The 19,416-nt window shown below is 49.0% G+C and overlaps 1 protein-coding gene across 1 annotated transcript; it reads right to left on the minus strand.

Moving 5' to 3' along the window:
* Nucleotides 1-976: 976 nt before the first annotated feature.
* ABCG8 (ATP binding cassette subfamily G member 8) lies at nt 977-19,365 on the minus strand. Its single transcript, XM_040453893.1, has 13 exons — nt 19,195-19,365; nt 13,182-13,283; nt 11,855-12,005; nt 9,359-9,597; nt 8,706-8,838; nt 8,335-8,604; nt 5,775-5,937; nt 5,602-5,685; nt 4,271-4,470; nt 3,750-3,826; nt 2,772-3,039; nt 1,669-1,796; nt 977-1,583 (listed from the first exon to the last, which is right to left on the minus strand). The coding sequence occupies exons 1-13, from the start codon at nt 19,255-19,257 to the stop codon at nt 1,446-1,448; spliced, it is 2,016 nt and encodes a 671-aa protein (XP_040309827.1). The 5' UTR covers nt 19,258-19,365; the 3' UTR covers nt 977-1,445.
* Between the last annotated feature and the right edge of the window lie 51 nt (nt 19,366-19,416).

The raw sequence follows: 19,416 nt of genomic DNA on the forward strand, positions 1-19,416 counted from the left end.
GACCAGATCCAATGTAGGATTCTGATCTTGATCCTTTTGCTATGAAGGACCTTGTCAGAACAATCAGTGAATCTTGAATGGGGCCTGCCCATTCGACAGTGGCCAGGTATCAACATCATAATGTGCCATGTTACAGTGTGGCAGTGTAAATAATGGCAGCGTAAATACCCTGAGTTTCATGGTTGTACCGTAAAAGGGCAGTGTGCTAGAGCACTGCCTCTCAAACTCGGGTACATAAACCACCTGGGGATTTTCCTAAAATGCAGATTTGGATTCAGTAGGTCTAGGTAGAGTGTGAGCTTCTGCCTGTCGGAGCAGCTCCGAGGTTAAGACCCATGCTGCCTGTCCAGAGCAGTTAGTAGTAAGGGCCCAAGGAAACCTGGGGTGAACATTTACTATTTGCCTCCCACTCACCTTCCTCCCTTTTTTGGTCCCAGACTCTGGTGTTTCCTTTGGGAACAATCTGCTCCCCTTGGTGTTCCTGTTTTGGATCAGATGGTCCTCAGTGCCCAGTCAACGAAGCACATACCCTGGCCACTGTGAAAGGTTCAACACTGGTCCTCAGACCCAGCCAGGGCCAGTGAGAGGCAACTCTGAGAGGCCTGGCTGAGCTCACACAGCCTCTAAAACCATCTTCATCTTTTAGAGCCTTCTTAGAATTTCCAAGCCTTACAGCGGCTCAGGACTTGCCTTTTGCCCTCCAACTCCTAAAGGCCTCCAAGGCTTTCGAACCCCCACACTGGACTCTACCACATAGTAGCCATGTGACTTTACCTAGCAAACTGAATTTTTGCCTCAGTTTCTTCATCTATAAAATGGGATACCACCCCTCAAAGGGTTGAGAATTCTAGGATACCCCTCCACATAAGTGTTTTGAGCTGTCCCTGGTATAGATCAGATGTTCAATAAATCTTTAATTGTTCAGTTTGGCTTTTGGAGCCCATGATCCCACACAAAAAGAATGGCATCTCACTGGTATGTTTTAGGTCATCTTCTGTATTGAGAGTGACTTAACACAGAGTTTGAGGATCCTGGAAGACGAGGCCAAACATTTTGCTAGGCATTGTTATTGATTCCTATGGATCCTACCAGTTCTCACACAGCCTACTCAATTCATTCCTAACTCGCTCCCATCTTGCACTGAGTTGCCTATATAAATACATACGAAAAGGAAATAAATTAGCAACATTGTAGATGTCCCCAAGTATGGTTTTCATTTCCAGAAATCGCAAGCTCTGGCCAGTGATCAGAAATCCCCTTCCACTGTCTTTATTCTACTGCCATCCTGTGGCCAGCCTGTGCCACTGCACATTGAGGGCTGGTGTAGCTGAGCTCCCTGTGCTGTCCTCCTGGTGCCCGGGATGGGGCTCCTTGGGAGGAAGGAAAGGAGTACAGTTGAAGGGTCTTCTAGAGTCCCCACCAGCAAGCAGCAGTCTGGGCATGAATCACCAGTCTTGACTGGACTTCTGTTTGATGAATCTCAGGGCCACATAGTACAGGATCACAAAGCCACCACTGATGCCAATAAGGATGAGGTAGATGACGTAGAGCGGGTATGAGTTCAGGCCCATGGAGCTGAGGATCTGGGGACACAGACATCAGTAAACCCACTGAGAAGACGTTCAGATGAATGTTATCTTTTTAGAGTCGAAGGCCTCAGCTACTTACTACGTCTCCCCTGATAGGGATGGTGAGGTTGCCGACGGCCATGTGGTAAGTGTGCCCTTTAAACTGAATCTGCATCAGCCCTTCAAAACACCAGCGGAGGAAGGAGACTTTGGAAATCCAAGCAGGCACTGAAAATAGCGAGACTCATGTTATTCACACAGGCTAACCACCTGCTCCCTGGGAAACACTCCTGGAGACGGGGCCCTGGTGGCTCTTACGCAAGGGCAGCAAGGTTCCCGAGGGAGCAGGAGGGCAGGGAGAGGGCAAAAGGGCAAGAGGGGCAGCTTGGGACATGGATTGGGACAGAAAGGCCAAGTGGCTACAGGAGTCACCACACGTTTGATTGGTAACAATTTGAGAGAGTAACTTATTAAATGTCCCAGCATGTTCTCAGCTCCATGGAAGTACAACTGACATTTCTGAGTCTGTACCCTGACCCGATGGTGGTATCACAGAGCTAGGAGTAGGAGGAAGGAAAAAACTTGGCCCGAATGGTCAGGAAAGGCCTGGCAGAAGAGAGCAGTTATGGAAATGGGGGAATGGCGCCCTACAGAGAAGAGCCTTGCAGGCTCAGATGTGAGTGCATGGAGGGTGTTGGGGACTTCAGAAGAGCTAGGTGGAGGCAATGGAGAGTCAGCAGCCCTAACTAGAGGACTCAAGCAAAGCAGCAACATGGATTTCCGCCTTACAAAAAGCCCTTTCCATGGGCAAGGGTCGAGAGGGATGTGGAAGGATCAGGGTCACAGAGACCATAGCTGTGGTCTGACACCAGACAGTAAGGCCAGGGCTGGGGGAGATCAGGCAAGGCGACATCTGAGAAAGATGTGGGAGGCAGAATTGACCTGACTCCCAGGTGAATGTGGAGAGTGAGAGTCAAGGGTGGCCTCCAAGTGTCAGCTGAGGGATATGAGAAGGTGCCATCTGCACCCTCTCATGGAGACATTCCTTTGACACGCAGGACAGTTGGCAAGGACACCTGCTCCCAGAAAAAACAGGCTTTAAATGGATCTAAGTGATGAGTCCTCATCCCCAAGTGAATATAGGCTTCACCCAACCCCGGAAGGCCTCAAAAAGCTTGACCAGGGGAGGGGAGCACGCCTTACCTATCCACAGGTTATCCAAGCTTATCATGAAGCCCCCGGTGAGGTAGAAGGAGTTGTAGAGAGCATTCCCAAAGAAGGAGGATGTATGAAATGTGGGGAGCAGGGCAGCGGCACCCAGGGCCATGATCCTGCAGCAGAAGACCACCAGCCACACCAGCAGGAAGTGCAGTAGAAAGGGCTCCAGGCCCGGGCGCAGGTTAGCCAGCCAGTAGATGGGCATCCCATAGATTATGATGTAGACACAGTGCTCTGGAAGCTCTCCTAAGATCTGCAAAGAATAGCCCTTGCAAGGACGTGGAGCTAATGCCTTCATTGCCAATTGTTCTTTAAGAGTTTGAAGGTAGTGTAACCCTCAAGGATGTCAACCCTCCTTGTGAGGGTTGGGACCCATGGGACCCATGAGTGAGGGGCCCATGGGACCCTGGAACATGAGCTCACTGCTGGTTTCCCACTGCAGATGCCACGTGCTCCATCTGGGAGAGTTCAGAACAGTTTCCCCCGCGGAAGCAGCGTGGCCTGGTGAAAATGGCAGTTGTGTATCTATTCTCCTGTTTCAAAGTCCCCACCCTGCCTGCCCAGACCAAATAGCTGTGGGGCTTTGAGACAGCTGCATAACATCTCTGAGCCTCCACTTCCTGGAAGTAAGTACAGTAACACCTGCTGACCTGCTTCCTGGAGATGTGGGGAGACTGGAGAGGTAAAGTATGCTGGATGTTTCCCATCTTTTCTTTTCTTTTTTCAGATTTCTGCTGACCAGGAAAGTGTCACTCTTGGTCTACAGTCCTGGTCTTCGGGTAAATGTTTAAAAAATAGCAAGTCTCTGTAACCCCCTAGGGAACGTGACAGCAGCAAGCATAGATGATGCATGGCCCCTGGTTCAGCAAAATACTACTCTGGAGCTTCTGTACAATGCAGTGTAGCTTTCTCTGTCCCTGCCCCCCCCCACCTGGTAACTTGCTCTCAGCCCTGACCAGTCACCTTGGTAAAGAAATATGGACCAGCAGTGTACAGCCCATCTTCTAGTTCATAGTAAAGCATTGCCCTCTCTGAGTGACCTAAAAACGGGGAGAAAAGGAGAATGAAAAAGTGACATTAATTTTCAGTGTTTCTGATTTTGAGTCTCTTTTAGCACATTTGTAAATATTCCTGTGGCCTAAATGTGTCCTATTTTTAAAAAGCAGGCAGAGTTAAACCATCCTAATTTAAGGTGTTTGTAATTCTGTAACTTCTGAACTGCTGTCAAATATAAATCCCGCTATTATAGGAATGTCTAATACTGCTTGGCAATCTGTGTTCATTTGCATACTAATATTAATGTGCGAACCTTAAAAATCATCATCTTCTTTTATTTCACAATCATGGTGAAAACAGTCAGCAAACCCATTCTCCCCAGGAGTTTGGAGGAACAGAGGTCGGCCTTGGACCAGCTCAGAGGGGTGACTACCACCGTGTCCTCTGGTTGCTCCGGGTGTGGGTCACAGAGAGCAAGGCACACTCACATTTGGATATGACATCCAGAATCACGTTGAAAGGGATAAGAGCTCCAATCATGAACAAGAGGGCAGCTGTGTCCATAAAGGAGAGCTTGATGGCCCCATGGCCATAATAGAGGAACCCAATGACCAGGGACATCAGGCAGGCCTCTGCTGCATGGATGAGGAGAGTTGGCAGGTCTCGGAAATCGTTGAAAATCTGACGACTTAAAAAACAAAAGAGGTGCCAAGGGAATAACATACACCAGCCCCGTGACACTAGCAATGTCCTTCCGTCTATGCAGGGATGAAAGCCTCACTTTACTCTCTCATAAAATGGGGGAATAGCAGTACCCAATAGCAGTACCCCCCTCGCAAGGATTCTGAGGCTCAAATGAGATTGTGGATGAAATCATCTGTCTCACCGTATGTACATAATAAATAATTGTTACTTTACTGTCAGTGTATCAGCCTTGCAATTTTACTTAAACACATTATCTTTTTTTTTTTTAATTTTTTTTTTCAACGTTTATTTATTTTTGGGACAGAGAGAGACAGAGCATGAATGGGGGAGGGGCAGAGAGAGAGGGAGACACAGAATCCGAAACAGGCTCCAGGCTCTGAGCCATCAGCCCAGAGCCCGACGCGGGGCTCGAACTCACGGACCGCGAGATCGTGACCTGGCTGAAGTCGGACGCTTAACCGACTGCGCCACCCAGGCGCCCCCTTAAACACATTATCTTAAGGAAATAGTGTGTAAAGATGCACCTACAAGGAAGTTTCTTGCAGTGTTACTTGTCATAGCATAAGCCTGAAAAAAATCTGACCATCAATATACAGTTTGCAGGAAAATGAATTATGGCTAGATTGGAATGCCGAGGAAGACCTAACCGGATGACAGGTACAGGCCTATTCTATGTGCAACCAAAAACAAAAAAATGGTTACAGAACCATATGCAGAGTATGATCCCACTTATGAATTACAATGCTTGTGTGCATGAGAATATCACCCACCAAACACTTGGGTCTCGTTTACTCTGAGGGCTGGCCTAACAGGAAACCTTCTCCTTCCACTGAGGTTCTCTTGTATTGTCTGAATTTTTCATAATGATCCTATGTAATTTCTACAATCATTCAGCCAGTAAGAACATTTTGATTTTGTTTAAAGAATAAAAGTAACAGGAGTGTTCTGTATTATACAGAGAGAGCTAGTGCTAGTCTTGACGATACTGGTTTTTAAAAATTCTACCTTTTGCTTTCTCCTTCAAATTCACTCTATATAGAAAGGGCTTAATTTGACACAATAAAGAGGTCTGGGATAGGGGAGGTGGTGGGGGGATGAAATGGCAGATAATTACCGGATCAGCATGGTGAACTGCTGCACAGGGCCAGGCAGCTCAGTGGAAGTCAGGGGCTGGTGAGTGTCCTGGGGGAGGGCCTGGCTGTCAAGAGGCAGAGGGTGTCATGGGACATGGGGGCGGCTGCCTTCTGCAAGGAGCTCTCCACCCAGAGCCGCCCTGGCCTGCCTTACCTCTGCAGGCAAGTGCCCTCACCCAGCTCCTTTGCCTCCGCTCTCCACAGAAAGTCATCGAAGCCATGAACTTTTTCTCGGAACACGGCTGCAAGGGACCAAGCCTTCTCCCTGGTGGCCACCTCCTGTTCTCTGCTTCGCCTGTCGATGCTAGTCAAGTCCACTGTAAGTAGAGGATGTGGGGCCATGTGTGGCCAGGTCTCTGCACCTGCTCACAGGTGAGGAGCTCACTGCAAGGCCAGCTCACAACACTGGTCAGCCCTTGGAGGTTCTGGGACATGCTCCCCACCCTGTGAGGGTGGACCATGAAGTGATGGGAAAAGCAGAGAGAGGCAGAGAGATACCCAGGGCTGGCCTCCCCCGTGCTGGGCCTAGCCACATCCACTTCAGGGGAAAGCTTGCTTCAGGGAAAAGGCAACAGCACAGGCCCTGTGGGCCCTGGCCTCCATCCCAACACCCAGGCTCATTATGGGGACATCCCTAGGACAGGACAGGACGCAGTGGGCCTTTGGAGCCAAAGGTCATGGCACAGTTATGCCTTGACTCCAGCTCAAGTCATTAAAGCTTGTGACAGGGACTCAGCCTTCCAGGTGTGCCTTCTACCCATGAGGGGAAGGGAGGCTGGCCATAGGACAGCTGGGAAGTCTGGGCACTGGGAAATTCTAGTTCTCACTGTAGATTAGTAATCTGGCTCCCTAAGCAACCTGTCTAGAAAGGGAGAATGTTTTGGCTGGAGGTTGCCAATGTCTGGCCAACTCTAAGCAGAGCTGTCACCGCCCTCTAGGGGAAGGAGCTGGCATGACCAGCTGGAGAACCAGGCTGCTGTGCACCCACCTCTATGTTACTTGTGGGGAGCATCTGGTAGTCCCAGCCACAGCTCTATTCTCATGGGGCTCCTGCGATGTCAGAAAGGCACATCCACCCAGTCACCACTAGGACCCTCCTGAACCCAGCCTCACTGCAGGCTGGAGGGTGGCTCACCTCCCTCCATTTCTCCTCTTAACCTCTGTCTCTTCCTTCCTACCATTTTCATGACATGTCCCATGGCAGGATAATGTCTAGGAGCGGTCTTGTAAACTGCAACATGTCTCCTCGATGTGCAGGGCTGTAGATCAGAACACCAGATTCTCTGGGTACTGCCAGGCCCTGTACCCCAGATTGGTAGGTGGTAGGCAAGAGCCCCCCACCAAAAGTGATAAAAATATAAAATAAAGAAAAACTTCTGTTCAGGTCTGTTCTAGGCATTTGACTTCTGGTAACCCCGCTCTGGAGTTACTGCATGTTGCTCCCATGGCCAGGTTGACAGATGCCCTCTGCCCCCTTTATCTGGAAATGGCTAGCCTCAGGATGATACGCTGCCAGGAAGCCAAGCTGGCTCCTGAGCACTGGGAGGGAGGGTGACCTCTATGTGAGTTCACACGCTGTGAGTGCACAGGGGAAGGGCTGGCAGACTGGAGAGAGTCCCCCTGGGGTGGGGAAGAGCACTGGATGCTGACAGGAGGATGTGGGCCCAGGGCCAGGAGTCAAGTTGGGGGCTGGACACACTGGCTGGGAGTCCCAGTTCTGCGTCTTACAAATTCTCTGCCAAAGGTTTAACTCTTCAGACTTCCGTCTTCTCATCTGTATGGATGGAAATGGCCTTGGCCTGACAGGGCTGTGAGAGTCAAAGGGACACCCTCTGTAGCTTGGTGCCTTTGGGCCCAATGTCTGCCCTCAAGGACATGGTCCCTGTTGTCATGGTTATTGGTGAGGCCTTGCTACACTGGGCCATCTTGGGAGGAAGGCTGGGGCTCCAGGTGACATATTGGACAAGCCACAGCTACTGTCTCCCCGCCCCCTCCCCCCAGCCGCCCTGGTAAAGCTGTGTGGCCTGGCCAGCAGCCATGGCACGCCTCAGCATTCAGGGTCCAGGGATCTGCTTTCAGGTCACACACCTGTAAAGGCAACTATCTCTCCAGGAATGAAGGAACTATCTCTCCAGGAACTAGCTTACGCTTTCCCTGAGGGCTATATGATTGAGGGCTCAGGACCCTCAGCAGGAAGGCCTTTCAGGGGGTGACAAAGCAATTTTCAGACCTAGTGCCTCATTGACCAAGACCTCCAAAAGGCCCTGAACTCTCCGGGCCCTGGGGTCCCTCCACCATGCAGTGCTTTCAGGCTCCCTGCCTCTGTGGGGGCACCAGGGCACAGCTTGAAGATTTCCTGGTGGCCTCCTAACCTTAGGTATCCTAAATTTCCCTAAAGAGTCTGAATAAAGACCACAATTCTAGAAAATTGATCCAAACCCTCTTGAATTCTATCCCCCCATCACCCGCTTTGGAACTCATAGGTTTCTTATCATGCACACAAGAGTGGCTATGTCAGAAGCAGGATTTTCTTGGGTCCTTGTTTCTAGTATTTGATACTCGGCAAAGTGACACACATTCTCCAGCCCGCTGGGCCGCCCTGCTCCTATATCCTACTCCCCTGAAACCTCTGAGAGCTTCCCTCCGAAGCTCTCCATCAGGCCCTGGTGGGGCTTCGGGGGGAGGAGGGGTGGGGGCGCTGCTTGGGGGCTCACCATAGAAGTCTGCAGGGTTGCTGTAGCGAGGACAGGGGTGGCCGATGGCTGTGAAATACTGCACCATGTGCTGGGCTGCCCCCAAGTAGATGGTGGTGCCGGACGTCATCAGGAGGACCAAATCAAAAAGCCTGAAAATGTCAGACCGAGGCTGGTGGAGGGAGATGAGCACCAACCGGTTGCCTTTGGCCAGGCGGTACAGCGTTTTCATCAGGTTGTGGGCCGTGAAGCTGTCGAGGCCGGAGGTGGGCTCATCCAGAATGAGGATTCCTTCCCAGCGGAGACAGGGGCCTAGTGAGCCGGCAGGACTGTGGCCGGTGGGAGCCAAGCCACGGGGGCGCCTCTGTCCAGCCTCCTCCCCGCCCCCTCACCTGGGTTCCACAGGAGCTGCACCGCAATGCTGACTCTGCGCCGCTCGCCCCCAGACACGCCCCGCACGTACGCGTTGCCCACGCGCGTGTGGGCGCACTGGCGCAGGCGCAGCTCCGCAATCACGTCGTCCACCTGCGCGGGAGGATCCAGCTTTAGGCGCGGCGCTGCCGGCCTCGCTCCGGGTTACGTGGGTGCTGTCCTGGAGTAGAAAGCGGCTGCCCACCCTTGCCCCCCGCCCCACCCCCTCCGTGTGGGTTTGCGCTGTAGCCTTCGCTGCCCCATGCAGTGTTTGCTCCCGCATTTTTTCTGCATATCCTGACTGGCTCTCACGCGCCGAGGGCGGCGCCATGTTGGGAACGTGGCCGCGACCTGGGGACAGGACAGCAGGGCACTCTGCCCACACGGAGGACCGGAAAACAGGTAGACACTCCTCTCACGTTTTGTCCTGTGCGGTGAAGGGACCCGGCCAGGGCGTAGGCGGCTTACAGAAGGATGTGGGGTTTAAAGGCGGACAGAGGGCAGGGTACCGATGGAAGGATGGCGAGCTGGGCTGCTCAGAGTTGACCTGTGACTGGGCCCTGAGGCAGGGGGGGAGGGTCGACAGGGGGAAGGATGTCATGGCTTCTTGGGGTCACCGGAGTCAGGCAGTTACCCTTTTGTCACGCTGGGCCTGGGAGAAGGTTCTGGGCAGGCGTAGCTGGGCAACAAAAGCCAGGGTCTCGCGGACGGTTAGGTTGGGGAGCAGGTGGTCGTGCTGGCGCACGTGGGCCACATACTTCCTCACGAGCTGAGGCGTGCTGGGCTGCCCGTTGATCCAGATTTGACCTGACTTAATTTTGCCGCCGTGGCCTCTCCCGGTGATCACGTCCAGCAAAGAGGCTCTCCCACACCCTGCGAAGCCACCAGAGACCTCCTGAGAGCAGAGCTGCGGGGGCTAGCCTGGAAGCCCTGGCTGCCCGCACACTCTTTCAGCCACCCTGGACTTCTCTGTCCTTTCAGAAGTGACCAAGGCCCTAGAGAAAGTGGCACAGCTCTTGGACCCGGATGGGTCAGCCTCAGCACCTGGAGCTCCAGGGCTTTCACCTGCAGCCAACTTGAGCACCTTTGGGGAGCTGGAGGTACATTAATGTCGGGGGTTCAAGCCGCTCAACTAGCGGATCCAGGCTCTGAGATGGCAGGGGACTTTGTCAGTATTCACAGGGACACTGGGATTCCCAGTCCAAGTGGGAAGTCCACTTTCCTAAACAGCACTTTAGGAGAGGTGTGGGTGGCCTTTGCTGTGGAGACCGCCTAGTGCAACTGGAGAGACCTTCCATGAATCAGGAGAGAACACCAAAGGCATTCAGTTGGCTGGAATCTCCAATTCCGTAAACGTCTTCATTGGCAAACACTGCTGCCACTACTGCTGATTCTACAGAAGCAGCCAAAATGCCTGAGGCTGTTTGGATTTATTATAAATTATGATGAATCTTCATTATTTGTTTTATTTGTTAAGCCTCAGGAAGTATAATTGATAAGTTATAAGTTTTAAATTTAACTTTATAAGTTTTTATAAAAAAAGTTTTTATAAAAGTTTATAAATTAACTTTTTAATTTAACTTATAAGTTATAAGTTTAAAAAAAAAAGTTTATTTATTTTGAGAGAAAGAAGAAAGAGAGCACAGGAGGGACAGTGAGAGAGGGAGAGAGAGAGAATCCCAAGCAGGCTGCACGCTAGTGGTGCAGAGCCTGATGTGGGGCTCGAAGTCACAAACCATGAGATCATCGCCTGACCCAAAACCAAGAGCAGCTGCTTAACTGACTGAGCCACCCAGGTGCCCCTAATTGATAAGTGTTTCTAAGCAATCATTTAAATAATTTCAAGTAAACCTGAAGCTAAACAACACTGAACCTAGAGTCAAGAGTCCTGGAGACTGCTCAGCCTCTCCAAACTTCACTTGCCTCAGGGATGCTAACAGCTGCAGAGTCCTGTGTAGCAAGTATTAATTGTGGGGACTCTTAGGCTTTATGGAAGTGCCTTGGAAGGCCTGTGTATCTCCCAGATTCTCAGTTCATGAAGAAAAGCAAATATAACAGGAAAAGCCACCAGGAGTTACAAACAAAAACAAAATTGGCTTCTGAAGTGTCTGTTTTCTTTTTTAGATAAGAATTGCAGAGGCAGAGTCAAAAATGGGCAGGACTTGACCTGTGGTGTTATTTCAGTTACAAAGTGCATTGACATACATTATCTTGTTTGATCTTTGGTTAGACAATAAACAGAATTTTCTTATCGGAAGACTAAAAAATTGGAGATGTTCAAAAGTTCAGTAATCTTTACTTCTGGAAATGATTAATTAAAAAGAATAAAGTGTTCTGTCTAACACCATCTAAAAGAGAAACACCTTGATATGAGAATCAGAAGACCAAAGTTCTAGTTCCAGCTCTGCATTAAATGTATGCCCTTAGGTGAATCACTCACTTTGTCTAGACTTTAGTCTCCCCCTCTGTTAAAAGAAGGTGTTCATATGTTGGGGCGGGGGACAGGAGGACACTCTAGAAATATTGAGGACCAGATAACTTAAAAACCCTCCATTAAAGAGGCTTCCAGACTGGTAAGGAGAAAGAAATAATACAGTGGAGAGAGTGAACACCATTCTCCAAGACCCCTTTCAGCTTTAGCATTGCATAATTTTAAGTTTGGCTTGCAGAAGTCACTCTGAGGCACTCCAAGATTCTGGATCTTTGCAGATGGTTGAAGGCTGCACTAAGACTTGGAGGGACTCTCAAAGAACTGGGAGCTGTGGTGGGTGCTGTGCCTACCAGGTTGTGGGAGAAGAGTGAATGAATGCCCCTGGCATGGAAGAGTCCCCTGAGAAGAACATTCAATTCTGAATATCTTAGAAAGGTTTTTGCTCTGGATGCAGCTTCAAGAGGCACACTCATGATTCATAATGATGGCAGCTATCTGACAGCTAGTAAATGGAGGGACTTGAACTGGGATTTGAACCCAGGTCCACCTGACCCAGAACCTGTGCTTCTCACCCACTCTGCTGTGGTTATTCTACTAGTCAGCAAAGAATTCTGTGAGAAGCATCCATCTGTCTGAGGGACCATTCTGCATTCCAGAAGAGACAGAACCCATCGCCTCACTGTTTGCCCTTAATGGTACCTGAGCTCCCTATGATGGCCAGCATCTGCCCACTCCTCACTTTGAAGCTCAGATTTTGGATGCCCAGCTCACAAGAATCCTTGTGAGATCCCCAAGGCATCTTGAACTGAGCCAGCTTCTCAAACCAGGGCACCTGGGAGTCCATGTCCACCTGTGGGGAGATATTGCAAGGTTCTTCAGAGGGCTGAATAGAGGGTTTCAGCAACTTCTGTTCAACTGTACAGAAGACATCCTCCTGCTGTTGCACAAAAGGCCTAAGGGGCCCCCACCTACCATGCTGAGAACCTGAAGCTGCCATTTCCAAGTCTGAAGTTAAGACATGGGAAGCATGTGTAATAGCAGAATGGAAATTAAAACATAAAGCAAAACAATGTCTTCAGTTCTTCAGTTAATGATAATTTACTAATGATTTGTTAAATGTTTATTACGTGCAAGGCATTGTGTAAATCTCTTTCTATTTATTATCTCATTCAGTCCTCCTTGCAGACCTATAACATAGGTACCATTATAATCGCTGTTTTACAGGTGAGGCTCAGAGCAGTTACTTTTTCAAGGTCGCACAGCTAACAAGTGGCAGAACAGAAAATGCTTATGGTGAGGCTCATTAGCTTGTCCTAATTCACATTCACAGGAGGCCAGAGTTGGGCCTCTGAAGTTTACCATTCTGCCCCCCCCAGCGTATTCCATCTGAACTGCCAGGGGTCTACCCCCAAGGAGGTCTGGTAAATGGGGTCTTGAATCTGACCAGGGGGGCCTTCAGAGCCTCTGAAAGGCCAGGAGTCCTTGCACTTTGGATATTTTATTAGCTCCAGGGACAGTGTACTTTGCAAGCAAACAAATAACAAAACACGAAGCTGGTGAAACCTGAAAGTCTATAGTTTAGTGAAACCTGAAAGTCTGTAGTTTAGCGAATAGCGTCACGGCATTGTTAATTTCTTGGTTTTCATTATTTTGCTCTGGGTATGCAAGATGTTAACATCAGGGGAAGTTGGGCAAAGGTTACATGGAAACTCTGTACTATTTTTGTAACTATCCCAAAAGTCTAAACTTACTTCAAAATCTGAAGTTAAAGTTGGAGAGATTTGTTTTTTCCCCAACAGGGTCACATAATTTCTTTATGTTTTAACAGAGGTCTTTTCTCTAATGCCTCTCAACTTCCAGCTACAGTATGTATAGCTGAAGGAAGTCTTGTGGTACTTTCACCCAACATGTGAGGCATCAGCTTGGCAGAGGCCCCTCAGGATGGGCTCACCCTTACCTTCCACTTGGGGAATCATTTGGCCTTCCCTGCCCACTCCTCCCACCTTGTCCTCAGGTATGCCTCTACCTGGTAGCTGAGATCCTGGACCTCCAAGGTGTTGGACTGGCCACTGTAGGTGAAGTATAGGCTGTTGTCATTTTCAGAGGAGAACAAGCTGTCCTGGAGGCCCTGCTGAGAAACATGACAGGTGAGGGGCTTCTTCAAAAGCCACTTAGGACTTAGGAGAAAACAGGGAGGAGACCCAAGAGGTGAGAGCTAGCAGCAGCTAGTGTGGTTGAGATCCTGAACTGGCAACATGGGTTTAGGCAGATAGAGCCCAAGGGCTCTGAGAAAATAGGAGCATCAGTGAGGGCAATCTTTTTTTCCCTTCAGAGGGAGCTTTGCGGCTTCCCTGTAGCACAGCTCCTGGCTCCAGAGAACCTCAACCCCAAATTGGTGGAGCCCGAACCCAGGCACCCTATGGTGGATGAGACCCAGACTCTGGACTAGAGAGAGCTTTGTGAGCTGCTATGCTTTGGGGAGACCTTAGCTGGGGCTTGTCCTTAACTTTTCTCTTCCCTGCCTCTGACTTACTATTTCCTGATGCCAAAGAGACTTCACATGCCTGGTATGTGAAGGGATACAGCTATCAAAAAACTAGTGCTCAATATTTGGAAGACAATCCTTAGAAAAGTTGCATCTTGGGGCACCTGGGTGGCGCAGTCGGTTAAGCGTCCGAATTCAGCCAGGTCACGATCTCGCAGTCCGTGAGTTCGAGCTCCGCATCGGGCTCTGGGCTGATGGCTCAGAGCCTGGAGCCTGTGTCCGATTCTGTGTCTCCCTCTCTCTCTGCCCCTCCCCCGTTCATGCTCTGTCTCTCTCTGTCCCAAAAATAAATAAACGTTGAAAAAAAAAATTAAAAAAAAAAAAAGCATCTTATTCTAATGAGGAGTATTCTAATGAGGATGATTTTGGAAGAAGCACCATTGTTATGTCATCATCATTGTCAATATCTTGTTGCTGTTGTTGGAGTGATGTTGTATTTGTACATCAAGTAAATCGATGTTTTGTGGTATCGCTGATACCTTTGAATGGTATTAGGTATCAGCATATCTAAATTCCTTCTATTTTATCAATTCAGTCATTTAAATTATTGAGGCTCCCCCAGAAGAAGAACCTGCCTACTAACATTTCCATTTTTATTTTATTATTTTTTTCATGTTTATTTTATTTTTATTTATTTTTTTTAATGTTTATTTTTTTTTTTTTTTTATTTTTTAAATTTTTTTTTTTCAACGTTTTTTATTTATTTTTGGGACAGAGAGAGACAGAGCATGAACGGGGGAGGGGCAGCGAGAGAGGGAGACACAGAATCGGAAGCAGGCTCCAGGCTCCGAGCCATCAGCCCAGAGCCTGACGCGAGCCTGACATGGGGCTCGAACTCACGGAACGCGAGATCGTGACCTGGCTGAAGTCGGACGCTTAACCGACTGCGCCACCCAGGCGCCCCTTTAATGTTTATTTTTGACAGAGAGAGAGAGAGAGACAGAGAGAGACAGAGCATGAGTGGGGGAGGGGCAGAGAGACACAGAATCCGAACGAAGCAGGCTCCAGGCTCTGAGCTGTCAGCACAGAGCCCGACACGGGGCTCGAACTCACAGACTGTGAGATCATGACCTGAACCGAAGTCAGACACTCAAAGCGACTGAGCCACCCGGGCACCCCTTTAATGTTTATTTTTGAGAGAGCGACAGAGCATGAGTGGGGAAGGGCAGAGAGAGAGGGAGACAGAATCTGAAGCAGGCTTCAGGCTCTGAGCTGTCCTCATAGAGCCTGACGTGGGGCTCAAACTCACGAGCCATGAGATCATGACCTGAGCCAAAGTCAGACACTTAACTGACTGAGCCACCCAGGTGCCCATCAGGTTTCCGTTTTTAAAAGCATGCAATTTTTCCTTTTGTTTCTTAGTGCAGGAAAAAGTGTATTTTTTAACAAGTTCCAGTTGACCCCATGATGTTTCCTCCTCAGAGCTGCCACTCACGCACTGATGTGTTCAGTCAAGTAAGCAAGCAAGCATCCAATACTTATTGGGAGCCCACATGATGCTACAAGTTTGGAGTTTGGGATATGACAGTGAAAAAGATGGTCTCTGAGAAACTTAAACTTTTTATTGAGGTAAAATTGGCATGTAACATTATGTTAGTGTCAGGTGCACAACACAACACAACAATTTAAGATTTGCGTACACTGCAAAGTCACTACAATATGTGTAGTTACCATCTGTCATCATGCAAAGAAACTTAGATTAAAAAAATTTTTTTAATGTTTATTTTTGAGAGAGAGACAGAGACAGAATGTGAGCAGGGGAGGGGCAGAGAGAGAGACCCAGAATCCAAAGCAGGCTCCAGGCTTTGAGCTGTCAGCACAGAGCCTGATGCAGGGCTCAAACCCACAAACCATGAGATCATGACCTGAGCCAAAGTCAGATGACCAACCAACTGAGCTACCCAGGTGCCCTAGAAAAGCTTAGATTTTAATGAATGGAACAGGTGGTCAAGATGGAGCAAGACAGGCCAGGTGTAGAGCAGGCTGACCTCAAGCATCCATTCAGGGTATGTTTATACTGTGTACACAATGCCTACATGTGCTTTGTGTGAAAATAAAATAACTTACATTATGTGAAAATAGCCTCCAAAAGTCTCTGTCAAACTTCCCCTGTAGTGGCAGAGGTCAGAAGTCCTTGGAAAGGACCACAGAAATGGAAGATCAATACAGTGATCATCTATGACAGTAACTATCAGTGAGTAGTCCCCAGAATTGCAGGGCAGTATGAAAACAACAGACCATGGCTACTTATCTTATGATGTTAGAATTATTACCATAAAGATCCTAAATTATACAGAAGAAACTGGGAAACGTGAATACCTACTTTAGCAGAAGGGCTATCTCTGTGGAATAGAGAGGAATGCAAGAGAGAAGGGTACAGGGAAGAACGAGGGGAGTGAACTTCACAGTTCTTGGTAGTTAAGTTGCAGGTACATAAGAGTTCACTGTTTTTTCAGCTGATCTGAACTATCTCAAAGTTTGTTTTCCATCTAAGAGAATGAACCTTTGAGTAGAACTCCAGAGTAGTACTCCCACCTAGCCCCTCAAGTGCCAATGCCTCCAAGGCAGGAGCTGGCTATGGAGATGGAGGAGGGGTGAAGGTCTGTGCCCTCAGAGATGGAAAGGGAGATCTCTCCTGGGGGAGATCAAGGCCAGCTACAGAAGGTGCTGAATTTCAGGCAGGTCAACCCTGCACCTGACCCTTGCTCACCACTTCCACCACTAGCACTCACACTGCCTAGTTTCTCCATTTAATTCTACTAAACTGTCAGAAATTCTGGCAATTACTGAGAGACTCATTGAGCTAACATAAGATGCTTATTTGTTTGGTTATAAAAAGTAAACATCTGCAGGAGGGACATTAAGTCAATTGATATAAGATATGACTCAGCTCAGAAATTGCTTCTTTGAACTAACACCTGGCCAGGTTATATTTCAAGTGGAGGGGCAGCTAAGAAAGGGACATTGGACATTTTGGGCTCTGGAGCAATATGTGCAGGTGACCTAATGCCTGAGTGGGTTTCACTTTCCAGATAAGTGCTTTGGAAAGGTGGACCATGCTGGGGCCCTGGGGAAAGAGGTGTCACAATAGGAAGACAGATAAAAGGAAGGAAAGAGGTGCTCCCTGTTGCTGGGGGGTGGGCAGTACCCCCTCATCTTAGGCTAAGTAGGCTGGGCACAGGCAGCCAGGGACCTCAGCTGCCATCAAGGGACCATGACTTCTGGGTCACCTATAGTTGGTTAAGCAGCCGACTTTGGCTCAGGTCGTGATCTCCTGGTTCGTGGGTTTGAGCCCTGCCTCCAGCTCTGTGCTGACAACTCAGAACTTGGAGCCTGCTTTGGATTCTGTGACTCCCTCTCTCTCTGCCCCTCCCTGGCTCGTGCTCTGTTTCTCTTTCTCAAAAATAACGTTAAAAATAAAAAGGGGGGATTGTGACTTCCTGGAGCTACACATGCAGCACAACTTTCAGAGGAAGAGAATTCGTTTCTGGGTTGGAGACCGCCTCTGCTCCATTTTTAAGTATTTCCTTGACTCCCAGGATGGATTTGTTAGGTTTTGAGGTTTTGACAAATTCTCTGTATTTTTCAAATACTTAAATATCTATTCAGTTGACATCTTAATCAGTATGACTGTCAGAATATCACTTAAATTTCTGACAGGTGACATCCAAAAAAGCAAAAGCAGGTTTATTTGTAGGTAACCTGTTCAGCTCCTGCTGGGCTACATTGTAATTTCTCCTTGTATTAACTTCTGATCAAATGCCTGAGTCAGAAGCACAAATTAGAAGGGAACTTAGGGAGCACAGAGCCCAAGTTCCTTTTTCTAAGATGAGGAATCCATGCCCTTGAGTAGTATTGATGTGCTGATGACTCAGTGTCTGTGCAAAAACATGCAGGGTTTGTTCTTGGCTGAGGGGATGTGCCTGGGCCTTTATTAAAATGCTCAGACCAGATCTTACACATCTTTGTCCTGAGGACTGAGCCCCTCTAGTCCTCCTCTGGCCACACTCCTGCCCATGGACTGTGGGCCAAGGGCACTTGCCACTCCAGGCACCCCAGGCCCAAGAGGCATTTGTGGAGAGCGAATGGAATGTGGGTAGGCAGGATGGCGTGACCACATAGGGGTGTGTGAGTCACATGTTGCACTAGGGGTGTGCAGAGAAGGGGGACAGACTGTAGCACAGGGGTGGGCAGAGAAGGGGACAGAGAAGGGAGCCAGAAGCCGGCTCCCCTGTGCCACCACATTCTAGCTGCTGCTCCAAAAGACCCTAGGATTTCTAAACTTACATCTGGCCTTTCAGGTTGTGAGGAAGGTATGTCAAAATAGGAAGATAAAAACTTAACAGTTCTTAGCTTGATAACTTTAAAATAACTAGACATAACATATGTATCCCTCATCCATCCTCTTGTTCTAGGTGCCATATTTGTTGGGGGAAGATTATCACTTGGAACCTTGAGTTACAGAATTGGAGAAAAGGAAATTGGAAATGGCAGGCTTTCCCAGATGTTGGATTTGGGCAGTTATTTGCATTCCATGCTGTGGTAGCTGATTTGTCAGCCTTTTAGGCAGAAAATGTCCCCAAAGCCATTACTGACTTTATATACTGTTCAGGCTGTGAGCACTGCCGTCAGCTCCTACAAGGCATTTCTCGGCAGGAGCTGGCCATGTTCCCAGATCAGAGCTGGCTATTAGTTATGGCTGCAGGGCAGACTAGGAATGGACTGGGTTGAAGTCCTATCCTAGCAGGTGAGGACAGACCAAGTGGCCCGTGGCCTTCCCTTTTGGGTGTGGAGTCCGCAGACCTTTCTTGTCTTTCTCTCCCTCCTCCCCACAGCAGGCAAGATGGAAAGGTGGGCTGGGATGAGGTGGGGTGCTTCCTTTCTGTCTTCCAGTTTAGCCTCCTGCTTCAAATCCCACCCACATCCTTACTTTAGTCAAAGGCCATTTCTCAGGTAAACATTTCTCCATGTAACTTGGGTGGAGAACTTGTACCCCAACCTCTTGGCCCCCTGACTTGCTGTCTGTCCCTTTCACCTCCTTCTGGGGTCTTATATCTGCCTGTTGTGGTCATGTTATTATATTCCCATAAAAGTTGCCTGCCATCATATGTCATCAGTTTACTGCCTCTGAGACTCTGAGCCTGACAGACACAAAGATGAAGGAAACACCGCAGAGTCCCCGGTGTGTGTGAACACATCTCTGTTTGGAGTCTCATTCAGAAAAAGCTGCATCAGCCCAAGTAACAAACAGGAACATCATTTCCCTGTAGGAGTGTGCCTTAGGGCAGGAAGTGACCTCAGAGACCCCCCACCCACCCCTGACCCCTGAATCCCTTCCCCTCAGCCCTTTGATGCCTAGGAAGTAGAGTCCTGCTGCCATGTTCTCCTTCTGCTTGTGGTCCTGGTGGTGAGTTAAAACAAAGTTCTGGAGAGAGGAAAGAAAGGTCTGATTTGCCCCCAACCCCCATGACTGAGGTGACTGCCCATCACTCACGGAGGCATCCTGGGGAGCAGCCCTGTTCCTCAGCCCTCTGTCTTCTGGGACTGTCTCAGCCATGGGGCCCAGCGGTGTCTGTGCCACTTTGCTGAGGCTTCCTTCACCTTAGCTGTTGCCTGACTGTGCCAGTGTTTTCTCTTTCTCAGAGTTGGGCAATATCTGGCCCTGGTTCACTGTGCCTCCCAGCACTCTTCTCAGGCAGGCCCTCCTACAAACACA

This window comes from Herpailurus yagouaroundi, unplaced genomic scaffold (genome assembly GCF_014898765.1).
Source record: "Herpailurus yagouaroundi ecotype Mexico unplaced genomic scaffold, PumYag 210, whole genome shotgun sequence".
NCBI classification, from domain to species: domain Eukaryota; kingdom Metazoa; phylum Chordata; class Mammalia; order Carnivora; family Felidae; genus Herpailurus; species Herpailurus yagouaroundi.

What these genes read in the sequence shown, in the direction of transcription:
- ABCG8 (XM_040453893.1), bottom strand. Translation starts at nt 19,257, where the DNA reads ATGGCTGAGACAGTCCCAGAAGACAGAGGGCTGAGGAACAGGGCTGCT. An exon ending in TCCAGGATCTCAGCTACCAG is followed by an intron (nt 12,006 to 13,181) that starts GTAGAGGCATAC and finishes ATCTCCCCACAG; the next exon opens with GTGGACATGGACTCCCAGGT. An exon ending in GTCCATATTTCTTTACCAAG is followed by an intron (nt 3,040 to 3,749) that starts GTGACTGGTCAG and finishes TATTCTTTGCAG; the next exon opens with ATCTTAGGAGAGCTTCCAGA.